This window comes from Sceloporus occidentalis, unplaced genomic scaffold (assembly GCF_023333645.1).
Source record: "Sceloporus occidentalis isolate IW3139 unplaced genomic scaffold, rSceOcc1.0.p SCAF_13, whole genome shotgun sequence".
NCBI classification, from domain to species: Eukaryota; Metazoa; Chordata; class Lepidosauria; order Squamata; family Phrynosomatidae; genus Sceloporus; species Sceloporus occidentalis.
In genome coordinates, this window is record NW_028316993.1 from 20,762,773 (window position 1) to 20,785,265 (window position 22,493).

Here is a 22,493-nt window from a genome sequence, read left to right on the forward strand (position 1 = left end):
ATTTTCTTCTCAGGAGGAGGAATCAAAGCATGACGACGACGGGCTCCACCTGCCGGGCCTCAGGAGGAAGAGAAGAAGAAGAGGGGCACCCTGGCTTCACCCGCTTATTTATTTATTCGTGTACTTATTTCTTTTCTACGCCGCCTTTCTCCCAGAAAGGGACCCAAGGCGGCTCACTAATAAAACCATTTAAAATGTTTTACTATGTATATAGTAGTATGTACTATATATATATACTACTATATAGTATATCGTATATGCTATACATTATATATATATATATATATATATATATATATATATTCACACACATACACTAGTGTGTGTATATGTATGCATATATACTATATATATATATAACTATATATATGCTTGATCTATCTATCTATCTATCTATATGGACAGGTTGCTTATCTGTAACAGTATTTCTTAGAGTGGTCAGTAATATACATTACTATATACACTAACACACACATATATAGCAACATATATTACTATAGTATAGTAATATATACTTTATATAGTAACACACACATATATTAACATGTTACTATAGTATAATAATATATATACACTAGTATATATTATATACTATAGTAGTATAGCACAAAACCCTTTTAAAATTTACAATATAGATAGTGTGTATATATGTAGTTTATATATAAATATACATACATACATATATATATATATATATATTCACACACACACTATATTGTACATTTTAAAAATGGTGTTAGCCGCCTTTAGTCTTTTCTGGGAGAAAGGCGCTATAGAAACGTGCGTGTGTGTAACACACACACGTATATGCATATACAGTATATTGTAAAAAATTTAAATAGTTTTATTAGTGAGAGGCCTTGGGTTTCTTTCTGGGAGTGTGTGTGTATGTGTATATATATATATGGGGGAACCACAGAAATGTTCCATAATCGGATTTACCATGGAGCATCTGATGGTGTGGCGGTTTACCTACATCCATTTAAAATGCTGGAGCTTAGTGGAAGAGATGGTGTGAATGGGTGAGACTGAGTAGGAGGAGAAAGCAGAGGCCCTGGTTTGTTTCTTAAAAATTAAATTTAAATGTTTAAAATGCTTTTAAAAATTTAAGTTACTAATAACCAAAATTGAAATTTTAAATTTTCTTTAGAAACATGACCAAAATTTTACTTTAACCACATATAAATAGCAATAGCAGCTTCATTTATATACCACTTCATACCGCACTGAGCAGTCTCTAAGCGGTTTACAACTGTAAATTAATTGCCCCCATCAAGCTGGGTAAATACATTTAGGCTGTGTGTAGGATAATTGTAATTTAAATGTATAAAGTTAATTTTGCTAGTTATGCCACAGCTCTTGCCATAAGTGGGTAAGGGGATGATGTGATTTTTACTTATGTTTGTTTTATTATTATTATTGTTTTGTTTTATGGTTGTAATCTACTTCGATCCTTTGGGGAGAGGCGGGCTACAAATAAATTTATTATTATTATTATTATTATTATTACATTCAGTGATATACACATGGCCCCCCACATCCAGAGATTCTTTGTCCACAGATTTAACCACCGACAGCTTGAAAATATTATATACCTGTATATAAAAAAAATAAATTCCCAACCTTGATTTTCCATTTCATATATGGGACACCATTTTACTATGGCACTGTATTTAATGGGACTTGAGCATCCACAGATTTTGGTATCCACAGGGGATACCAAGAGCCCACTGTATGTGAATTACAATTTATGAGTAACATTAATACAAAAAACATGGCTAAGGATTCAGTATGGTGTGGTATAGGAGATTAATGTGTGGGTGACACCATGAGTTACCACACCAGGTGATGCCACCTCTAGTGATGCCATTGACTGACCTCTGACCTCTGTGGGAGTCGCAGAGTACCTGAGAGAAGGCTCTTGCTCTGGCATAGCAGGCAAAGGTATGCCAGGGGCCAGGGGCCCAGAGGCAAAAAGTAGAACTCCAGGAAGGCCCCTTCTTTCCAAAACAGCAGCTTAGACTATCTTCAGTGTTGCCCCTATGAACCATATGTGGGCACACATTCATACATATGCATGGATTTTGAATTTACCTTAAGGCCCGAACAGGTGAAAATAAAGCTGCTTCGGATCACTTTGGAGGCATGCTGTTTAAATGACACACACATCTTAAGAGGCCAGAAGCTGCACTATAGAACTGGAACATGGCTTTGGCACGACTTCTGGCCTCTTAGGATACATGCAGCATTTAAACAGCATACCTCCAAAGTGACCTGAAGCAGCTTTATTTTGGCCTCTCTGTTCGGTTCCTTAGTTCCATACTAGTCCATTTGGCCCAATGTTGCCTCATACGCCTGCATTTTCCCTGCCATAGAAGGATGAGTAAAGGAAGATGGTAGTAGTAAAGCCCTTTTCTCTCACTGTGCAAGGGACACTAGGGCTGCCATCATGTTCCTAGTTCAGTTCAGTTCATCTTTATTATGGTCATAGATCAGCACAGGTAAAAAGGGGATGCAGAATAAAAGTAAGTGAGTGCAAGGTAAAAACAGGTTAAAAACAAGGTAAAAGTGAGGTAACAGCACAAGTTAAAAACAGCATTTAAAACATCCTTTTTAAATCCAGCGTGGCAGGGCAAGGTTGGTACTAGCCTACTGCGGAGGTCACTGCCAGACGAATTTTAACTGCAGTTGCACAGAATCTGGCAATATTGTATGTTATATCCAGGTTGGTGTCCGAAAACAACAAAGAAGTGTAAAATTGACTGGTGTGTCCTTGATATTGGTACAATAGAGGTGAAATGAGGCTGAGGTGGATGTGCCTGTAGTATGAGCACTGGAGTAAGGCATGCTCTGTTGTTTCTATTTGGCCAGAGTCACAGGGACATAGTCTGTTTGAGAAGGGGATCTTCTTGTATCAGCCTTCTCCTAGTTCTCTCTGCTTGTTCCTACCATGGCAGGGAAGGGGACAGCTCCCAGTATTCCCCACTGTCTGTTTGGCATGGGCCCTGGACTTCCCCAGTTGGGCTTATAGAATCATAGAATCATAGAGTTGGAAGAAACCGCAAGGGCCATCCAGTCCAACCCCCTGCCATGCAGGAAATCCAGATCAAAGCATCCCCGACAGATGGCCATCCAGCCTCCGTTTGAAGACCTCCAAGGAGGGAGACTCCACTACACTCCTAGGAAGTGTGTTCCACTGTCGAACAGCCCTTACTGTCAGGAAATTCCTCCTAATGTTGAGGTGGAATCTCTTTTCCTGCAGCTTGCATCCGTTGCTCCGGGTCCTAGTCTCTGGAGCAGCAGAAAACAAGCTTGCTCCCTCCTCAATATGACATCCCTTCAAATATTTAAATAGGGCTATCATATCACCTTTTAACCTTCTTTTCTCCAGGCTAAACATACCCTGCTCCCTAAGGCGTTCGTCATAGGGCATGGTTTCCAGACCTTTCACCATTTTAGTCGCCCTCCTTTGGACACGCTCCAGTTTCTCAATGTCCTTTTTGAATTGTGGCGCCCAGAACTGGACACAATATTCCAGGTGGGGCCTGACCAGAGCAGAATATAGTGGCACTATTACTTCCCTTGATCTAGACACTATACTTCTATTGATGCTATCTATGCACTTGCTCAGTCAGGGAGCTGATAAGGCTTTTGAGCCTGACTGTTGTTGGGGCCAGATTAGCATGGAGGAAGTCCAAGGTTGGATTCTTGTTTTTCTTTAGAGTTGTTGCTATCTCACAGTAGCAGTCGAGGGTTATTATTTGGTAATTATACATAGTCATACTTGAAAGTGGGATGTTGTGCTATATGTTTGCTGCTTTGGGGAGGGAATGTACATGTGTGCTCAGACTTATTTGTTGTCATGAATATCTACACTTAGCTACTTGTGCCAGTGCTTTCTCTGCTGGCTCCTACACAAAGCAGGAAAGAAGCTGTCTTTCGGTTAATCTACATGTAAGTGTATATGCGACTTGCTGCGGATTTTTGCACATTTGCATCAATACTTGACTTTCCTGTGCAATTTGCATCTATTCACCTTTCCACTGCCCAAAATGCACATCCTCATGGATACTCCAGTTAGAAACCACAATTCCTTCTGCAGTTTATGAGGTTTGTTGAGCTTCCCGCATCCCCACCCGACAAAAAGCCCAAATTCCTCTGAATCGTATGTGGTCAGATTCCAATCTATTCAATTCAATTCAGGAGTATTTTAATTTTGTAGACTAGCCTTTGGACTTGGAGGCTCTGTCCCTTCTGCCTCAAGTCCACCAGCTGCTGGAGCTCAGCAAAAGAGGACTCCCTGGTATTGTCTTCAGTCAGTTGTTAGAGATAACCACGAATATCTCCCGGGGCTGCTTTCTTTCCCAGTGTATACTAATGGAGGCTTATAAATGAAAATTATAATTTACTGAGAAATACAACATACAGTATCAGTATACCTCTACTCACAGTGAACAGTAAACGGGATGGGGGTTAAACCTTCTGTTTTAAGCAATCCTAGTCAGTTATTTTTGCAGTGCTGGAACACCAACCCCTTCCCCACCCAGCTAATACCAACTGATCAGAAGAGACAAGATTGCTATGCCATGAGAAGCACTGCTGAGGTGCCTATGCGTGCTTTAAAGTGAACTTGGACTAGGTGGGAATCAAGGCAACTGAGGATGTTGTAAGACTCCAAATTGAATAATAAGAGGACAAATTGGGTGGGTCGGGGCACACACAAAACTCTGAAGTGTTGTTTTTAGACTACAGCTTCCAGAATTTCCTGGACAAAATGGTCAGAATGCCTAAAGGATTCTGAGGGTTGTAGTCAAAGCTCTGGAAATAGAGGACACAGTTTGTGATATTCATGTGCATTTACAGAAGCACATAATTTGTATCTTGTGAAAAAATACATCTAAGGCAGTCTTGAACTAGGCTGGAGAGGGCAAACAGGGTATTCTCTTCCGCAGTAACAAATAAGTTTCCCCAAAGAAGTGGTTGATATTTAAAGAATAATCTTAAGTGGTGTGGGCAGAGGTTGTCAGACAGCAGCCCCCATCATCTCATCATGTACTGGCTAAAGATGATGGGTGTTTCTGACCACCCACATCCAGAGGGTTGCATGTTTTCCATCCCTGTTACGAATGTTCTCTTTCCAGCTAGTAAGAACATAGGATCAAGTAAAAAGGATTGCTTGCTGTGCTGCTGCTGTGTTACAGTCATCTCTGATGTTGCAGCAGCATCATAAGCCAATGGGCAGGGCACCACAGTTTTTGAAAGAAAAGTTTTTAAGATGATGAGCAGATGTTTTCCACAATCAACAATCTTAGATTGCTCTCCTCTTTCACAGGAGGGAGAAACAGCAATAGCAATAGCACTTTACATTTCTATACTGCTTCATAGTGAACTACTGTATATACTTTATATGTTGACCGCATGTATAAGTCGAGGACAAGTTTTGGAGCAAAATTATGGATTTTGATCGAGGGTTGAGGGTAAAATTTAGAGGCACATAGCAAAGAATATAAAGGATGAAACTAAGGACAATGATGCCAAAGAACTTAGAAAATTCTGGCAGGCATAACTGTTTGTGCTTTTCCAATCCAGGCATTCAAAAAGGTCAGAAGTGGAGCCATGGTGGACAGAGCCAAAGGGGGTTGGTCCTTCTTTTAGGTGGTCCTGGAATAGACTAAGCTCTCACCCTTCACCACTCTCTCCAGAGAAAGAGAGCAATTCCTTTTTGACCCGTGGATAAGCTGACCCAGTTTTTGGGGATCAATTTTTGACTAAAATTTGTAAACTTATACATCAATATATACAGTAAGCACTCTCTAAGTGGTTTACAGTGTGTTAGCCAATTGCCCCCAACAACCTAGGTACTCATTTTACCAACCTACGAAAGGATGAAAGGCTGAGCCAACCTGGAGTCCTACATAACTAGGGTTGCCATAGTGCCGGACCTCCAAACCTGGAAAAATATAGGACAAAATTTTCAAATGTAGGACACACAAAATGTGTCCTACATTTTACCTCGCGATCGTGGCGGGGAGCGGAGGCCAAGCGGCAAGGGAAAGCCTCCACTTAAGGAGGCTTTCCCTCCCCGCCTGGGCCCGGGCCTCGCCGCGATCGGAGGCCAGGATCGGGGCCTCGCCTTGTTCCTGGCCCCTGCAGGGACCAGGAAGGAGGCAAGGAGCCGGTGGCGATCGCCAGGGCCTCGACTCGTTCCTGGCCCCCACGGGGACCAGGAAGGAGGCGAGCAGGCCGCCGGCGATGGCCGGGGTTTCGCCTCCATCTTGGCCCCCGCGGAGGCCAGGAAGGAGGGAGGAGGCTGCAGGGAGGCGGGGAGGTTGGCGCGGCTGCGCCCAAGAGGCGCCGCCTCCCTGCAGCCTCCTCCGCCCCAGGCCTTGCTGCCCTCCTTTTCCTCCGCGCGGCCATGCGCAGTGGAGGAGGAGGAGGGCAGCAAGGCCCCAGGGTTGCCTAGCAACCCCGCTGCAACCGGGCTTTTCCCGGTTTTTGGCTGCACCCGTGCCGTGACCGGGCAGGTGCCGCCAAAACCGGGAAAAACCCGGTTGCAGCCGGGTTATGGCAACCCTATACATAACTCACAATATTGTAGCTGCAGTACTAGCATTTAACCACTGTGTCACCAGGACTCTCCCATCAAAGAAGGGAGCATCCTTTCTTTGATGGTGTTTTTCATTGCAGTTTAGGTGTGTTTATTAGAGCTTTAAAACAGTTTTTAAAACCTACAGCTAGTTTAGGACAGTCTTCTGAAAATGTTTAAATCAGTTCCTCTATCCAGTTAATCAACTAACTCTGGTAGGAAGGATGGGAAAGTATTCTGATGGTTTCAAGATTCTGGCTGGTTTTGCACCAGCTGAATGAAGCTCACTGCAGAACAAAGCACACCTTGCCTCCACCTGCAAGGTTTGCAGTAGGTTCTGTATGCATGAAATTATTCATGCATTTAAAAAACCTGAACAGGTAAAAATTCATACAGTTGAAGAAAACACAACTGTACATTACACAAACATGATTTGGTCAATGGCAATATCTCAACAAAATGTATATTTTAGGAAGCTTCATAAAGAATTGTACACTGTTGCAAATCCATAGATAATGTGTTTGAATTTCCATACAACTAAAACAATAGTAACAAAGAGTGGAGCAGGCAGGTGGGAAGAAGTGGCCTGAGGCAGCTGTGGCTGGAAGCGTGCTGGGACCGCAGCGACTGCATGACCTGCTCCCAAAGACATGGCCACAACACCAAAGCCATGCCACAAGGAGCTGGCTTATTCTGGCTCCTTTTTGCTCCGGTCCAAAGGACCGGAGCACTGTGTCAGAGTGGATCTGGGTCACTTTGGGGGCATGTGTCATGTAAACGCCGTGCCTCCAAAGTAGCCAGAAGTTGCTTCATTTGTTCTATCTGTTCCAGGTCATATTGTAACAACCAGGGGGAAATCAGAGGAAAGCAACAAAATCAAGATTTTTTTCAGAGACCTAGCTGTTATGTGCAATTATCTAATTATCTGAACATACCATTCATGTATTAAGACAGGGTTTTAAAATACAGAAATGGAGGAGATTATCGGATGGGGATGGGAGCAAAGGGGATCGTTTTCCCATCCTTATCCCATTCTTATTGCAATCACGTGAAAGACTATCATGAACATCACACTTATCCTGTCATTATCCTGTCAGCGAAGAGCAATTGTCCTATCACTAGTATTAACAGGTTATTCCATTATTCAAAAATGAAGGAAAAGAATGGGTCAATTCTACCTCACTGACAGGACAATGACGGGATCAGTCCAAAGTCATCAGAAAGTCTTTTGCGTGATCACGGACAATTGCACTTCATGGACACGATAATGTCCAGATAAGAGCGACGTTGTTTGAAAGTCTTTCGCCAATCGCATGATAAGGACAGGACAAGGACATCCTTTTCCCCATGTGATAATCTCTATAGAAAGAGCCTTGATTGAACTAGTAGTTTTTTTCACCAGTGTATGAAAAGTTCATAGCTTGTTTACTTCAACTATTTTATCATTATAGTTGTGATGTCAGAACATAGCAAGCTCTGCAGTGCTTTTTATTTCCTGTAACTGCCTTCCTAGAAGATGGAAGGTGAAGGAGGAGAGGTTGGGTTGGTTAACTAGTGAATCCCTGCAGCTTCCCTGTAAATCTGGTTTCTAGCACAGTCATTTAGAATATGCTATGCTTCAGTACATGGAGAAGTTGATTACTGGACTGCTACTCTGAGAATCTCTCCAGCCGGAATGGCCATTTTGGAAAGTTTTGGATTCTGGGAGTGGTAATCCAAAAAAGTATTCCCCCCCACTGAATTTTGCTGTGCATTTTAGAAAGTCAGACTCATATACAAATGGCAGTTGCAGTAAGAGAATGAATTTGCTTCTGGTTGTGTTCTTTGCTCTCTCTCTCTCTTTCTCTCTGTGTTTTGGTTTGTTTTTGTTTTAAGCAGCTCTCTTTGCTTAGATCATGTTAGCTCTATAGCCTGGTGTGATTCTGCTTTGGAATTTGTAAACCTTTGGCCGGCTGTTATACTTGCAAATTTCAGTCAAACGTGCAGGGTACTCAGTTTGAAAGAAACTGACTATTTAAGGATTGAGCTGAACTTCAGGAAAGGAACATGCAGACAATATGTATGGAAAAGCAATTTCTCCTGAAAACAGGTCAAACCAGGCTGGAGATCTGGGAGCAAAGAAAACAAGTGCCACCTCAAGTTCTTTGCCCACAGCGAGAGAAGAGGTATGCAATTTCCATGACAGGTATATCTTTTTCAATTTTTAAAAACTGGTTTATGTATTATTATTTATTCAGGGTTATGCCCTTCATTGTTTTGTTTTAGATACACACAGTCACAAACTTAAACTCTGGTGATTGCACTGCATGAAAGAGAGAACAGGTGAGCTGATACCAGCTCTTAAACTATACTGCAGCACTGCTGACTATTTTTTAAAAAATGTTTGACACAAGAAAGATTTCTGATTTTTTGGAAGAGGATTTTCCACTGGCTGTAATGCTCTAAAACAGGGGTAGGCAACCTTTTTGAGCCGGGGGCCGGGTTGCTGTCCCTCAGGCGACTGGGGGGCCGAAGCCAGGGGTGGAGCTTCAACCTCCGGGGCGGGGCCACGTGCCAGGGGGTGGAGGTTCCACCCTCTGGGGTGGGGCCGCATGCCGGGGGTGGAGCTTCCACCCTCCGGGGCGGGGCCGTGTGTTGGCAGGTGGAGCTTCCACCCTCCAGGGGCGGGGCCGCATGCCGGGGGCGGAGCTTCCACCCTCCGGGGGCCAGGCCTCCCCATCTTTGCTGGCCCCTGATGGGGCCCCAGGCCCTGTCAGAGACCGGCAAAAAGGCTGGTGGGGGCCACCAGCACTGGAGGGCCCCCTGGAGGGCCCCAGCGATGGCAACGGGCCTCCCAGAGGCCCCCTGCCGCCATTGGAGCCCTCATGGAGGGCCCCAGCGATGGCAAAGGGCCCCCCAGAGGCCCCCTGCCATCATTGTAGCCCTCCTGGAGGGCCCCAGAGACGGCAAAGGGCCCCTCAGAGGCACCCTGCCGTCGTCGTAGCCCTCCTGGTGGGCCCCAGAGACAGCAAAGGGCCCCTCAGAGGCCCCCTGCCGCCGTCGGAGCCCTCCTGGAGGGCCCCAGCGACGGCAGCGGGCCTCCTAGAGGCCCGCCGCCACTGCCGCCGTGGCCACCCATCGCGGCTTTTCGCCGCTCTGGGCGCCGCCATTTTGGGAGGCAAAATGGCAGTGCCCATAGCCCCAGAGGCCGCTATGGGTGCTGCCATTTTTTCGCCCAAAATGGCGGGTAAGGTCGCGCGAGACTTCACCACCATTTTGCCGCCCAGAATGGCGGCACCCAGAGCGGCGAAAAGCCGTGACGGGCGGCGGCGGCAGCAACAGCAGCCAGGGGCCGGTCGGCAGACCTCCCCGGGCCGCATCCGGCCCACGGGCCGGAGGTTGCCGACCCCTGCTCTAAAATATTGGGTTGCAGTTATTTGAATGCACATCTAGGCACAACCTAACTTGCCTTATTGGTTTCCATTAGTCATGAGTACAACTAACTTTGTATCCAACCCCTTAATGACTGATCAACAAAGATGATAGCTAAAGGACCAGTGGTTTCCTTTATACTTTGCAACTTTGAGATACAGTGTCTCAGAAACTCTATAACTAGGAGACTGACAGCATGCTTTTCAGGGATGGCCAAACACATTTGTCTGCCTATTGGCAGAACACAGAATGGTATCCACTCCTAATCTTAGTACTTCAAAAAGTACCCTACAAGGCCAGCCCTGCTATTAGGCACTGAGGTAGCAGAACAGTGGTATCCTGAAAAGACAACTAATTAATAGAATCAGAGAGATGAAAAGAACTCCAAGGGCCATCTAGGTCCAAAACACATTGCAGAAATAATCCATTTTGAGACTGTTGTAACTGTCCTGGCTCAGTGCTAAGGAATCCTGGGAATTGTAGTTTATTGTGGCACCACAGCTATCTGACAGAAAAGGCTAAATGTTTCAAAAAACTACAATTCCCAGAATTCCCTAGCACCAAGCCAAGGAAGTTAAAGTGACCTCAAATTGGATTATTTCTGCAGTGTGTTTTGCACCCTAGTCCAGTCCCCTGCCAGTAGGAATCCACAGTTTAAAGCACCTCTAAACTGTGACCATCTAACCTCTGTTTAAAAACATCTAATTAAGTTTACCATCTTCCAAGGTAGTAAATTCTACTGACATGTATAAAGATCTTCAATTAAACTCAGCCTAGAACAGAAATCTTCAGTACCCTTATCCTTCTCTCCAGGATCATGAGAAATCATTGATGAACATTCACTGTAATCTGTCCCTAAACTAGCTGCAAATCCATGTAACACTGGCACAGTCTAGTCCACATTTTACCACCTTGTCAGTGACAACGTTTGAAAGGAAGGGAGGCTTGACAAAAAAACTTACTGAAATACTAAGCTTCTAACTGTATAAAAAAGAAATAAGATTAGTCTGGCATGACTTGCTTTTAAGAATTCCATGCTGGTTCTTAGCAACCAGAGCCTCTTTTTCTAAGTGGTCACAAACCAGATGTTATCTACTGTAGAACTTTTCCTGGTTTCAACATCAAGTTGATGGGTCTACAGCCCTTTCTTCCCCTTTTTAAAGATGGGAACAATATTTGCCCACCTGCAGACTGCAGGGATTCCTCCAGTTCTCCAGGAATTCTCTAAGAGGCTCTGAGATTAAATCGGTGAGTTCCTTTAGTACTGTTGGATGCAGTTAATGTGGCCCTGGAGACCTGAACTCACTTGAAGTAGCTAGCTGTTCTTTCTTGTTAGCTATTAGATTATTATTATTGTATTTTTACTGCTAGAAAGATGAAGAAAACTGCTTGGGAGATGGACACCACTTTGCTAGTACAGACAGCAAAATGTCTTGGGTCAGCCATGGCTTTTTTGTATCATATACTGTATTTTTCTTCCATCAATCATTTGGAAGGCAAAGACAGGGCTGTAAAAATAGTGGCTGGCTGGGGAGAAAAATGCCCAAGTTCTGTGATTTGGAACAACTTGCCTCCTCTGGCTGTGCTGCAGGGCTGCCCCTGCTACTTCTCCGCTGTTCCTAATCCTCTACAACAATGAAGGGTGTCTTGACAAAAACCTTGGCAACTAGACCAAAGGTGACCAACAGAGGATTTCTAGAATCCTCTGCAATTTAAAGGTGTCACATAGAAAGTATGAGGACTTTTTTGCACTGGGATGGACAGAAGCAGAGTTCCCTGAAGAAAGGACATTTTGCTCTCCACTGGGTGTTGAACAAATGGGGAAATGGATTCAAGAGGGTTGGCGTAGGAAATGTAGCCCATCTGCTACTTTTAAAAGCCATGTCAAAGGTTCCAAATCATCTCAGATATTTTCCCCAAAATTTTTTTCTAAAGCAAATCCCATCTCTTATGGATGTCATCATAATGCAAACTGAGGTCGATAGGAAATCAAATTGCACATTTGGGACCTTGATACATTCCACATCTGCACATGTCATCAGCAAAGCTGGAATACAACATTCTTTTGAGCGAGAGATCCAACAGAGGATGTGATGACTTTGTGGCAGAGCCTGCATTTCTTGCAAGAACTGTGTGCACTCTGTTATTTTGCAAATGACATAATTTAGGTTAACAGAGATCAAACCAAGTCTACCTCTATTATGGAGAAGAACATTCCAACCATAGGATCATCCATGACCCTTCTTGGTCCAGCTGAGTAGTGAAAGCCAGACTCTTCTGTGTGCCGATTCCAGTGACATCATCACAGAACTGATTAATCAGATGACATTTTATGGAGAACAGGCTCAAAGTAGATCTAGCAAATCTGCATGCTAGTATTAGTACATTCAGGATTGGCTCATCAATCCAGTTGAAAAATGAATGCATAGGGCCACCTTATCATTCCTGCAATGGATGTACAAAGCTGGAGGGAAAAGCACCTGTTCTTGTGCCATCGCCTTCAATGAAACCAATCTGGAAGGACAAAAAAGAAGACAAGTTGAAAGAAAAACATAAGTAGTATACTGGGCTAGAAAACATGTGGCCTTACATAGGTTGTTGAACTGCATATCCCAGAAAATCTAACCAGTATAGCCAATGGTGACAGAGGACAGAAACTGCAGTTTAACATCTCCTGGAAGACCACATATTCTCTATCCAAATAGTAGGCAAAGACCACATATGTGGAGGGTGCTGCATGGAAACCAATATAATTCAGATTCCTATCTCCATGTGTTCTCATGGTAAAAGAAATGGAGGAAGAAGGACAGGCTGCTTACCTGTAACTGTAGTTCTTCGAGTGGTCATCTGCGAATCCATTATTATTATTATTAACCTTTATTTATAAAACGCTGTAAATTTACACAGCGCTATACATACAAACTTTTAGTTAGACAGTTCCCTGCCCTCAGGCTTACAATCTAAAAAGACACGATACAAAGGAGAAGGAATGGTGGTGGGGAAGGGGATGAGGTCCAGGAGTTCTTCTCTACCTCCGAGGCCTGGACCAAGGCAGATGGACTGGAGGGAGGACTTGGCTTCTTAATGGATGGTCTACTCTCTCTCGGAGGCCTCTCTCCCCTCAAGATGGTGGTCGGAAGGAGGGCTTTTCTTCTTAGTAGGCGAGGCCTGTTGTTGCTGGCCTGCCTCTATCCCCCTCAAGATGGTGGTCGGAAGGAGGGCTCTTTTTCTTTCAGGCGAGGCCTGTTGTTGCTGGCCTGCCTCTATCCCACACAAATGGGTTATTCTGCGCCTGCACAGCATTTCCGGATGCTACTGGAATCGCTAGGGAAGACTTTTTGGCGGTAGCTCCACTCACTATCTAGGCAGGAGGTCTTTCTCAGTTCAAAAATGGTCTGCCGTAAGAGCAGACAAGGAAGAGAGAAGGACACGATGGAGGGGAGGATGGGCGGGATTTGTGTGGATTTGCAGATGACCACTCAAAGAACTACAGTTACAGGTAAGCAACCTTTCCTTCTTCTTCATGGTCTCTGCAAAGCACACAAATGGGTTAGACTGGCAAGCTTCTCCCATTGTGGAGGAGGGAGTGTCCTGGCAATAAACAATTATTAATTCAGAAACAGTATGAGTGTCATGTTTGACAAGTGCCAACTAACCTTTTAGTGCATTCCGGAAAGGAGAACAGCTCTGTCAAAGGCTGCTTCACGTCAGTGCCTGGTATGAAGTCTATAGTGCTTGATAAAGGTCAGAGGTTGTGACCATACCACAGCCTTGCAAATGTCCTCCAAAGGAACTCCGGAGAGGAAGGCTGAAGATGAAGCTATTGCCCTGGTGGAGTGAGCTCAAATTTGAGCAGGTGGAGTCTTCCCAAAAATCTCGTAAGAGAAAAGGATTGTGGAAGTCACACATTTGGAAAAACGTTGAGGGGTGACTGGAAGTCCTAGTTTGGGGTTGGAGTAGCAGAAGAAAAGTCTGGGGGAACGACGAGAGGATATGGTCCTGTCGAGGTAGAAGGCTAGCGCCCACCTGACATCAAGGAAGTGGAACCAACGCTCGGTGTCTGTGGTCAGGTTTGGGGCTAGCATCGGGAGAATGATGTCCTGACTGAAATGAAAGGTGGACACAACCTTTGGTAGAAAGGAAATGTCCAGATGGAGGATGACATTGTCCTTGAAAAATTTTAAGTGCGGAGAATCCATACGGAGGGCACAGAGTTTACTGGCAGGGCGTGCCGAGGTGATGGCTACCAAAAAGGCTGTCTTCCAGGTGAGGAGCCTGAGGTCACAGGAAGCCAGAGGTTCAAAGGGAGAGGTAGCAAGTGCTGCTAAGACAAGCTGGAGGTCCCAAGTCAGGATTGGGATCACTGCCGGCCGTCTTAGGTTGGCCAGGCCTTTGAAAAATTTCTTCACAAGTGGGTCAGTGAAGAAGGATGGGTGGCCAGAAAATTGAAAGTGTGCACAAATGGCCACGAGGTAGCATTTCAAGGATGAAATGGAAAGTCCAGATGCTGAAAGGTGGTGGAGGAAGTCCAAAACAACAGAGAAGGTGACCCCCAAAGAGATGAGTCCCGCCGAGGACAGAAAAGCGAAAAAAAATTCCCACTTGAAGGTGTAGGAACACTGAGTGGAAGCCAAAATGATTTCTCAGACCGGTACCGAGAGCCCGGTCAGGGCCAGATCCTCCACGCCACGAGACGGAGAGTGTCCACGTCGGGGTGGCGAACTCGACCATCGTGAAGAGTGAGAAGGTCGGGACGGAGAGGCAGAGGCCAGAAGTGGTTCTGGGAGAGATGGAGAAGCGGGACAAGCCACGGCTGTCTTGGCCACCAAGGGGTGATCAGGATCGCGTCTGATCTGTCCATTCGTAGTTTTGCTACCACTCTGGTGAAGAGAGGAAATGGGGGAAAGGTGTAGAACATTTTGCCGGACCACTGGAAGAGGAAGGCATCCCCTCGGGACCGAGGTGAAGGGATCCTGGAACATTGAGTGTTGAGATGAGAGGCAAAAAGGTTGACATCTGGGGTTTCCCACCGAGAAAACAGGTGAAGGGCAACTTGGGGGTTCAGTTGCCACTTGTGACAAGAGTCTGAAGCTCTGCTCAATTTGTCTGCTAGTTCATTCTACTCTCCAGGGAGATGTATGACTTGTAAGGTGATCTGCCTTCGGATGTACCAGTTCTAGATCTGGAGGGTGAGGCTGAGAAGGGTGGTCGACTCGGTACCGCCTTGCTTGTTGATGTAATACAGCATGGTCGTGTTGTCCGTGAGGAGGAGGATGACCTGGTTCCACAGGGAGGGTTCGAAGGCTTTGAGTGCCTTTTGAACTGCCAACATCTCGAGCGCGTTGATGTGCAACTGGCACTCTTTTGGGGATCATCTGCCGTGGACAAAGAGGTCATTGAGATGGGCTCCCCAGCCCGTGTTTGAAGTATCGGTGGTCAGTGAAGACTGAGGTTGTGGCAAGAGGAAGGAGATGCCCACCAAAACATTGTGTGGATTGAGCCACCAGCAGAGGGAGCGGGCGACAGGCCTTGGCACGGTGAGCCACTTCTGTGGGTCGTCAAAGGCCGGGTTGAAAACTGAGAGGAGCCAGGACGCATGTGGAGACAGGCCGATGGTGTGACGTATGTGGTGGATGCCATATGGCCGAGGGCAACCTGAGCTGTTCAGGCAGTGATGCACTGGGAGGCAAGGAAATGACAGATTGCAGACCTGAGATTGAGGAACCTGTCTTGAGGGAGGTATGCTCTGCAGGTCTTGGAGTCCAAGGTGGCTCCTATGAAGCACACCCGCTGGTCTGGGCAGAGGGTGGGCTTTTCTTTGTTGATCATGAGTCCCAAGTGGTGAAGGAGGGAGAGTGCCGAGTTGAGATGAGAGAGGAGCATTCGTCTGGACAAACAACCAGTCATCCAAGTAAGGAAAGACGATGATGTTCTGTTGGCGGAGGTATGCGGCTATGACCGCTATGCACTTCGTGAAAACCCTCGGTGCGGAGGAAAGTCCAAAAGGCAGCACTCGGTACCGAAAACAGTCAAGGCCAACAGAGAAGGCAAGGAAGTCCCAGTGGTCTTCTCGGATGCTGATGTGGAAATAGGCATCTCGAAGGTCCAAGGTGGCGAACCAGTCTGACTCCTATAGAACAGGCAAGATGGAAGCCAAGGTTACCATATGGAAACGCTTGTAGGCTATGAAAGAGTTCGAGAAACGCAAGTCCAAGATGGGATGGAGGCCACCTGTAGCTTTGGCACAATGAAATATCTGGAAAATAGACAGTGTCGGGTCCGGGACGGAGAGATGGGCTCAATGGCCCCTTTGTGCAACATAGAGCACACTTGGTCGAGAAGGATGTCTGAGGGGAGGGTGGTGAGGATGGTACCCCTAGGAGGGGGGGATTGCAACTCCAGGGCATCCCTGAAGGGGGTTGAGAGAACGGAATGCACTGGGGAACTTCAGAAGCGACGTTTGCCTTGTTCTGAATTTTCCTTCTTGTGGAAGAGCTGTTTGTATTTCTGTTTTTGTTGGCGCTTTCCTTGTTGTTGGGAGGTGAACCGCTGCTGTTGATAGTCCGAGAATGGATCTACCCTGGTTGGGGGGTGTAGGGGGGGGTCTTTGCCATCCTGAATGACGTTGAGAGAAAGGAGAACGAAAAGTGGAGAGAGAAGACATGCCGTATTTACAGGCTGTATTTTTCATTTTGTTTTTGAAATCAAGTTTCTCATCAGTCTCCTTATGGAAGAGTCTCGTGACGCCAACGATGAGCGCTTCAAGAGCGTGTTTGACCTGAGGCGTGAGATCTGAAGATCTTAGCCTGGCGTGGCATCGGAGGGCCAAGGAGTCTGAAAGCTGCAGCAGAGTGTTGGGCCGCTGAAATTTGCTGCGAGGCCAAGTCATGGGCCTCTGCATGGATGGCCATAGCCATCCGTCTCTTGTCCTCAGGGAGGTGTTCATAAAGGGGAAGAGCTTTTCCCCAAAGCTGCTGTTGGTAGGCAGCCATGCACGCTGAATAGTTCTGGATTTTAAGATCCAAGGCTGCAGAGGTGTAGGACTTTTGTGCCATGGAGTCAAGTTTACGACCTTCTTTGTCATTGGGGGTCAGAGCTGTCTTTGGGGCCGCACGGACCTGGGAGGCTTCCACGATTGCCAAGTTAGGGCGAGGGTGTTCAAAAAGCCAGATCTCTTCCGAGGGTGAAATGCGGTACAGATTGTCCAATTTCCTGGTAGATGGCTGGGTCATAGACAAAGTGGGCCAAAAACATTTTGCAATTTTGGACATGGAAGGCAGGAATGCAATAGAGGTCGGAGTTGGAAGCTTGTTGTGAATCCTTTCATCAATAGGGTCGAGAGCCTAAGAGTCTGCGTGGAGGATCTCGATGTTCAAAGCTTTGCTCATCCGAATCATCTGCTCAGAGAATGAAAAAATGTCCTCCGAGAAGGAGCGAGTCTCAAGGAGCGCCAAGGGACGTGGCTGGAGAGGTTGGGTGTAATCTGAGACAGAGTGGTCTGCGGATTCAGAAGAGAGTGGTCTGGGCTGAGAGGGCCCAAGAGGCTATCGGTACTGGCAGACTTGCAAGGAGACTGCAGAGGTCGCTGGGACGGGACGGTTCCGCTTGGGAGGCGGAGGAGAGGTGCGACCGAGGAATGGATTCAGCAGATGACCTTGGTGGAGGCAAAGTGGGTTCAACTGGTTGGAAAGATGAAATGAACCGGCCACCAAGCACTTCGGATGGATCAAGAGGCAGGAAGTAAGAACCTGGAGCTTGATCAAGGATGACATCCCGTCTAAGGGGTTCAGCAATGATAGAGGATGTGTCGTAGTCTTGCTCATCCTCAAAGGCAATGACTTCTGAAGTCTGGGAGAGTTGGTCTGGGATCACTGCATGGGTGAGATAAGCTTCCTCTTCGCCTTCCGAGAGTTGGTAGGGATCGGCGAAGGAATGCAAGAAGGTGGTCTTTTTGGGCCAGGCCTGAGAGTCGAGACCAGGAGATGTCTGAGTCAGAGGTGCTGGTTGGGCACACGGTACCGAAGCCAGGTCGGTGTCGGCTGGCTGGGGTTGCATGTTGGTGTGGGACCAGCAATCGTTGTCAGAGTCCGCGGAAAGACAAGGCTTTTTGCAGAGTGATTGGATGAGTCCTTGAACTTGTCCCAGGCTTCTTTTTCTCCGGTTTGGAGGAATCAGAAGACTTACTCCTCTTTGATGAGGATGGGTGGTCAGCCACATCCTGGTCTGTGGATCTTGGTTTATCTGGGGTTTGGGACCCAGAGACATCTGTATGGGGTTTGCCCACGGCTGCAGTAACTTTGGCAGGGACCCTCAGAGGAGACAAAGGGGTAGTGCCCTCGGCTGCAATAGCCTTGGCCGGGACCCCAGAAGCCAGAGATGAGAGCTTGCTAATAGCGGTGGCGGCCTTGGCAGAGGCTCTAGAGGGAGGCTTCAAAATTTACACGTACAGCATGGATCCAAGCCCATCTCCCTGGCCTGTGGAGTGAAGGCCATACAATGAGGGCAGGAAGCGGGGACGTGGCCCTCGCCCAGGCAGAGGAGGCACAAAGAGTGTCCGTCGAGCGCTGGGATGTTGGTCCCACAATCAGAGCACTTCTTGAAGGAGTGCACAGACATTTTCAACAAAACCAAGGGATGAGGAGAGAGAATGGTCAAGGAGTCCAAGTTATTACTGTTAGTCAGAGTCCAAAACCAAGTCCAAACCACAATCCAAAAGAGTCGTCAAGGCAAAACGAAGTCAGAGCGAACATAGTAGACAAAAGTGAAAACTAAGGAAGGAGCAATACCTGATCGAGGTTCCTAAACTGCTCACACAGTGGACAAAAGGAATTGAGAAAAGGCAGGAAGACCTCCTGCCTATATAGAGGGTGGGCGGAGCTACTGCCAAAAAGTCTTCTCTAGTGATTCCAGTAGGATCCAGAAATGCTGCGTAGGCGCAGAATAACCCATTTGTGTACTTCACAGAGACCACGAAGAAGAACCATGCACTCCTGCTGGGTTCACAGTTGCACAGGACTTCTGCTCCATCCTTTGTTTTATTTCACACTTTTGGGACAAAGAGAAAAAACAGGATGGTGTTAGAGATTCCCCTCCCCCAATGTAGCACGATCATACATTCAGGGCTCTTCTGTTTGCTCCAGTAGCCAGAGAATCATTGAGTGGAAGCCATTCATTTGACAGTCTATGTGTCCCAGCCAAAGAGATCCAGACTCCTGTGATCCTTTGGTTTTGATCTGGGATACCTACAGTAACTAAAATGAAAGATTAGAACTCTGAATCAGCATTAGACAAACAGGAAACCTGTTCATAGAGCTATCATATTATTATCACCCCATATTTCCTTGAAAAAGCTCTTAAGATTTATTAAGAGACAGAACTTCAGGAGGAATGGAAACATCAGAATTCAGTCCAGAATGATAACAACATCTAGAATGCTAAAGTTTTTATTGTCACCTTCTGACTCTTCCCTCCCCAGCTGGAAACAAAATTCTACATGCACACACTCGTGAAGAAGAGGTAACACTCACCCAACTTTGCTGATCCTCTTCTCGTGTTACCACAATCACTTCACCCTTGGAGAAAGTCAACTCCCGGGCTTTGTCTCCCTTGCAGTCAGCCAAAGCCATTACTCTCTTTGGCCGTCCTTTGGCCTGCATAAGCCAAAACAGTCACTATCAGTACAGTGGAGAGTATGGTGCTTCCTACTGATTTCTTCTTTTAGTTAAACAGACAGGGGAATAATACCTGACCTTGGCAAAGGGATCTGCATGGTAGTAGCATGCAGCTATCTTAGGGGAAAAATAAAATAAAGAAGAGGCCATGGGAAACGTAAAAAAAAATTACTAGGGAGCATACCCCACTGAGTAGACTCGGGCAGGACTGCAGTACAATTCAGACATTTGTTTGGATTCACAGCAAGACAATGTATTTCTCATTTTGTGGGTCCCTAGTTTTCCTCCCAACAGGAGGAAACAGAATGCAAAACCAGCCTTCTCCAAACTAGTGCCTTCTACAGATGGATTTCAACACGTATAGTCCCTAGTCAGCAAGCTATGGTGGCTTGGGGTTGATAGGAATTGTAGCCCAACACACATAAACAAGAATGCATTTAAACATGTACACCATTTTCTTCTAAAGGCACCAATTTGGGCAAAGCTGGATTATAGAACGTTGGTTTGTATAGCTGGTTTCTGGAGAAGTTTTACAAAAAATGAATATGATCAGCATCTTTAGTTCCATCTCAGTTTTGGCATCCTAGCCAGGTTTGGAATACCCTTCTTGTAGGGGATGCCCAGGATTTTAAATGTCTTTCCAGCACCATTTGTTGTCATTTTCAAGTCATTTCCAATTTATGGCAATCCTAAAGTGAACCTATTACAGGATTTTCTTGACAAGATTTGCCTTTCTCTGAGGCTGAGAGAGTATGACTTGCTCAAGGTCACTCAGTGGTTTTCCATGGCTGAGCTGGGATTCAAACTCTGGTCTCCAGAATTGCAGTCTATTTTTTTAAAATTACATTTTATTAATAGAAATACAGAAGTACGAAATAAGTAACAAAAAATAAAACAAAAAGAGAAAGGAGGGGAAAGAAAAGAAAAAAAATTAAAAGGAACTTCCTTTCTCCACTACAATTCTGGTATATCTTCATGCTTCATAAATAACGTCACCGTTAACAATTAGTTACATAAAGATCTTCACTTAAGTCTCAAAATCCTAACACTTAACTACCTATACTTAGACATGTCAGTTTATCTACATTAGCCAATTCCAATAATTTAATTAGCCAGTCTTGCAGTGTTGGAGAAGAGGGATTTTTCCACAACCTAGCATATCCTAACCTTGCAGCTATTATCATGTAAAACAATCTTTCTTTTGATTTGTTCATATTTATATCATTCTCTATCATAGTTAGTAAATATAATTCTGGGGTCATTTTTATTTTCACATTCATTTTTTTTTCAATCTCTGCATGTATCCTTTTCCAGAAATTTTTAGCTTTTTTACAGGTCCACCACTGATGGCCCCATTCATACTGGTCTAAAAGACCTGGAAGGAACTGGGCTGATCCGGATGCCCCTCCCCCGAATCGCTCCGTTAGCAAGTGCCCACTACAAATTTGAAATCAAATGCATTTTGACCTTGCAAATTAGAAATCGAATGCATTCTGTGTCTGCTGGCGAGGTGGCTGCTGCCAATCAAGCTATCGTCATGGTGACGTTTGCAGGGCATCGGGGAAAGTGTCCTCCCTTTTTAAAGAGCCAGGCACAGGGGTTTCAGCGGCTGAAGCAGGGAGAGAGATGCCTCTCTCTCTCTCTCTTTTTTTATAAACCTGTGGGCTTTGGGGTCAGATCTGCCCCTGTCCCAGGCAAAGGATGGGATTGCCATGCATTTTTTTTATGCTTTTAAAAGCAACATTAGCTTTCCCTTTGCTTCCCTTGCTGTATCTGCTCAAGAAGACAAACCATGCGCATATTTGCTCCAAAAAAATTGTTTAAAATGTAACATTGATTGTTTGCAACATTTGTAGCTTCCCCCTCTGCAGAAGGCAAGGAGATCCAAGGATATAAAGTGCAAGCCCAGCTCCATCTGCCTCTGGAATACAAACATAATGTATTCAATGTGCATATTTGCTCAAAAAAAAATTGTTTGAATTTGAAAAGCGGGGGGGGGGGTTTGCCTGACATGAGCTCCGTTCGTGACCTGAATTTTTTCCTCCTGCAAGGGAAGGAATGCCCAGTGACAGAGGGCTTTGGGCAGGGGATGCAGGGAAAAGAGGCTCCTAAAGAATGCCTTCCCTTGCTCCCTTCTTCCCAGGGCTCTTTCCTCCTCCCCCTCCCCTCCGATGAGGGGAGGAAATGCCTTGCCCTTTGCCCACCCTCTGACCTAAATCCCTCCCTCAATTTGCCTCGATCGTGATCGAGGCCAAGTTCTCATTCCCAGGACCTGGGGTTTTCCAAAAGAAACGGTATTTGCGCCGATTTCAAAAACACCACGCTAGGGGCCATTTAACACGGAACGGGTGTGCAAGCCCCGGATTTGCTTGTGTGAGATTCGGGGTGAGTAGGAACTTCACGTGACTGAATCGGTTTCAGAACCGATTTTTTTTTGTAATGTGAATGGGCCCGATGATAAAAGGATCCAATTTCATTCTGGCATCTCCAACAATTTGGGCTCATTTTTTAAATACATTTTTGATAATTTTGCCGGCGATAAATGCCATCTATGATGCAATTTTAAAATATTTTCTCTTATATTTTGCATCAATTAAACTTTACTTGTGTTTTTCCAGACCTTTTCCCATTTGTCTATATCTATATTATAGCTGACATTTTTTGCCCATTGAATCATGGTCTCCTTAATGAATTCTTCCTCTGTTTCCCATTTTAATAATATTTTGTATATTTTTGAAAGGGTTTGATATTTTTCATTAAGATTTTTTTCTAATTCTGTTAGATTTCTTTCTATCCCATTTTTTTAAATTTCTATTTTTAATTTT

General features: G+C 45.5%; 1 protein-coding gene across 3 annotated transcripts in view; it reads right to left on the minus strand.

The window, feature by feature from the left end:
- Positions 1-9,902: 9,902 nt before the first annotated feature.
- Positions 9,903-22,493, minus strand: part of ASAP3 (ArfGAP with SH3 domain, ankyrin repeat and PH domain 3) — a 127,964-nt gene continuing 115,373 nt past the window's right edge. For 2 of the 3 annotated variants that reach the window (XM_089478965.1, XM_089478963.1), the window contains 2 exons: positions 19,525-19,647; positions 18,909-19,042 (listed from right to left, as the gene is read on the minus strand). In XM_089478965.1, coding sequence (XP_089335091.1) covers positions 18,956-19,042; positions 19,525-19,647 — 210 coding nt within the window. In that variant the 3' untranslated portion in view covers positions 18,909-18,955. Of the gene's footprint in view, positions 12,512-18,908; positions 19,043-19,524; positions 19,648-22,493 lie in introns of those variants that run through there. The other variant, XM_089478964.1, reaches the window with a different exon arrangement.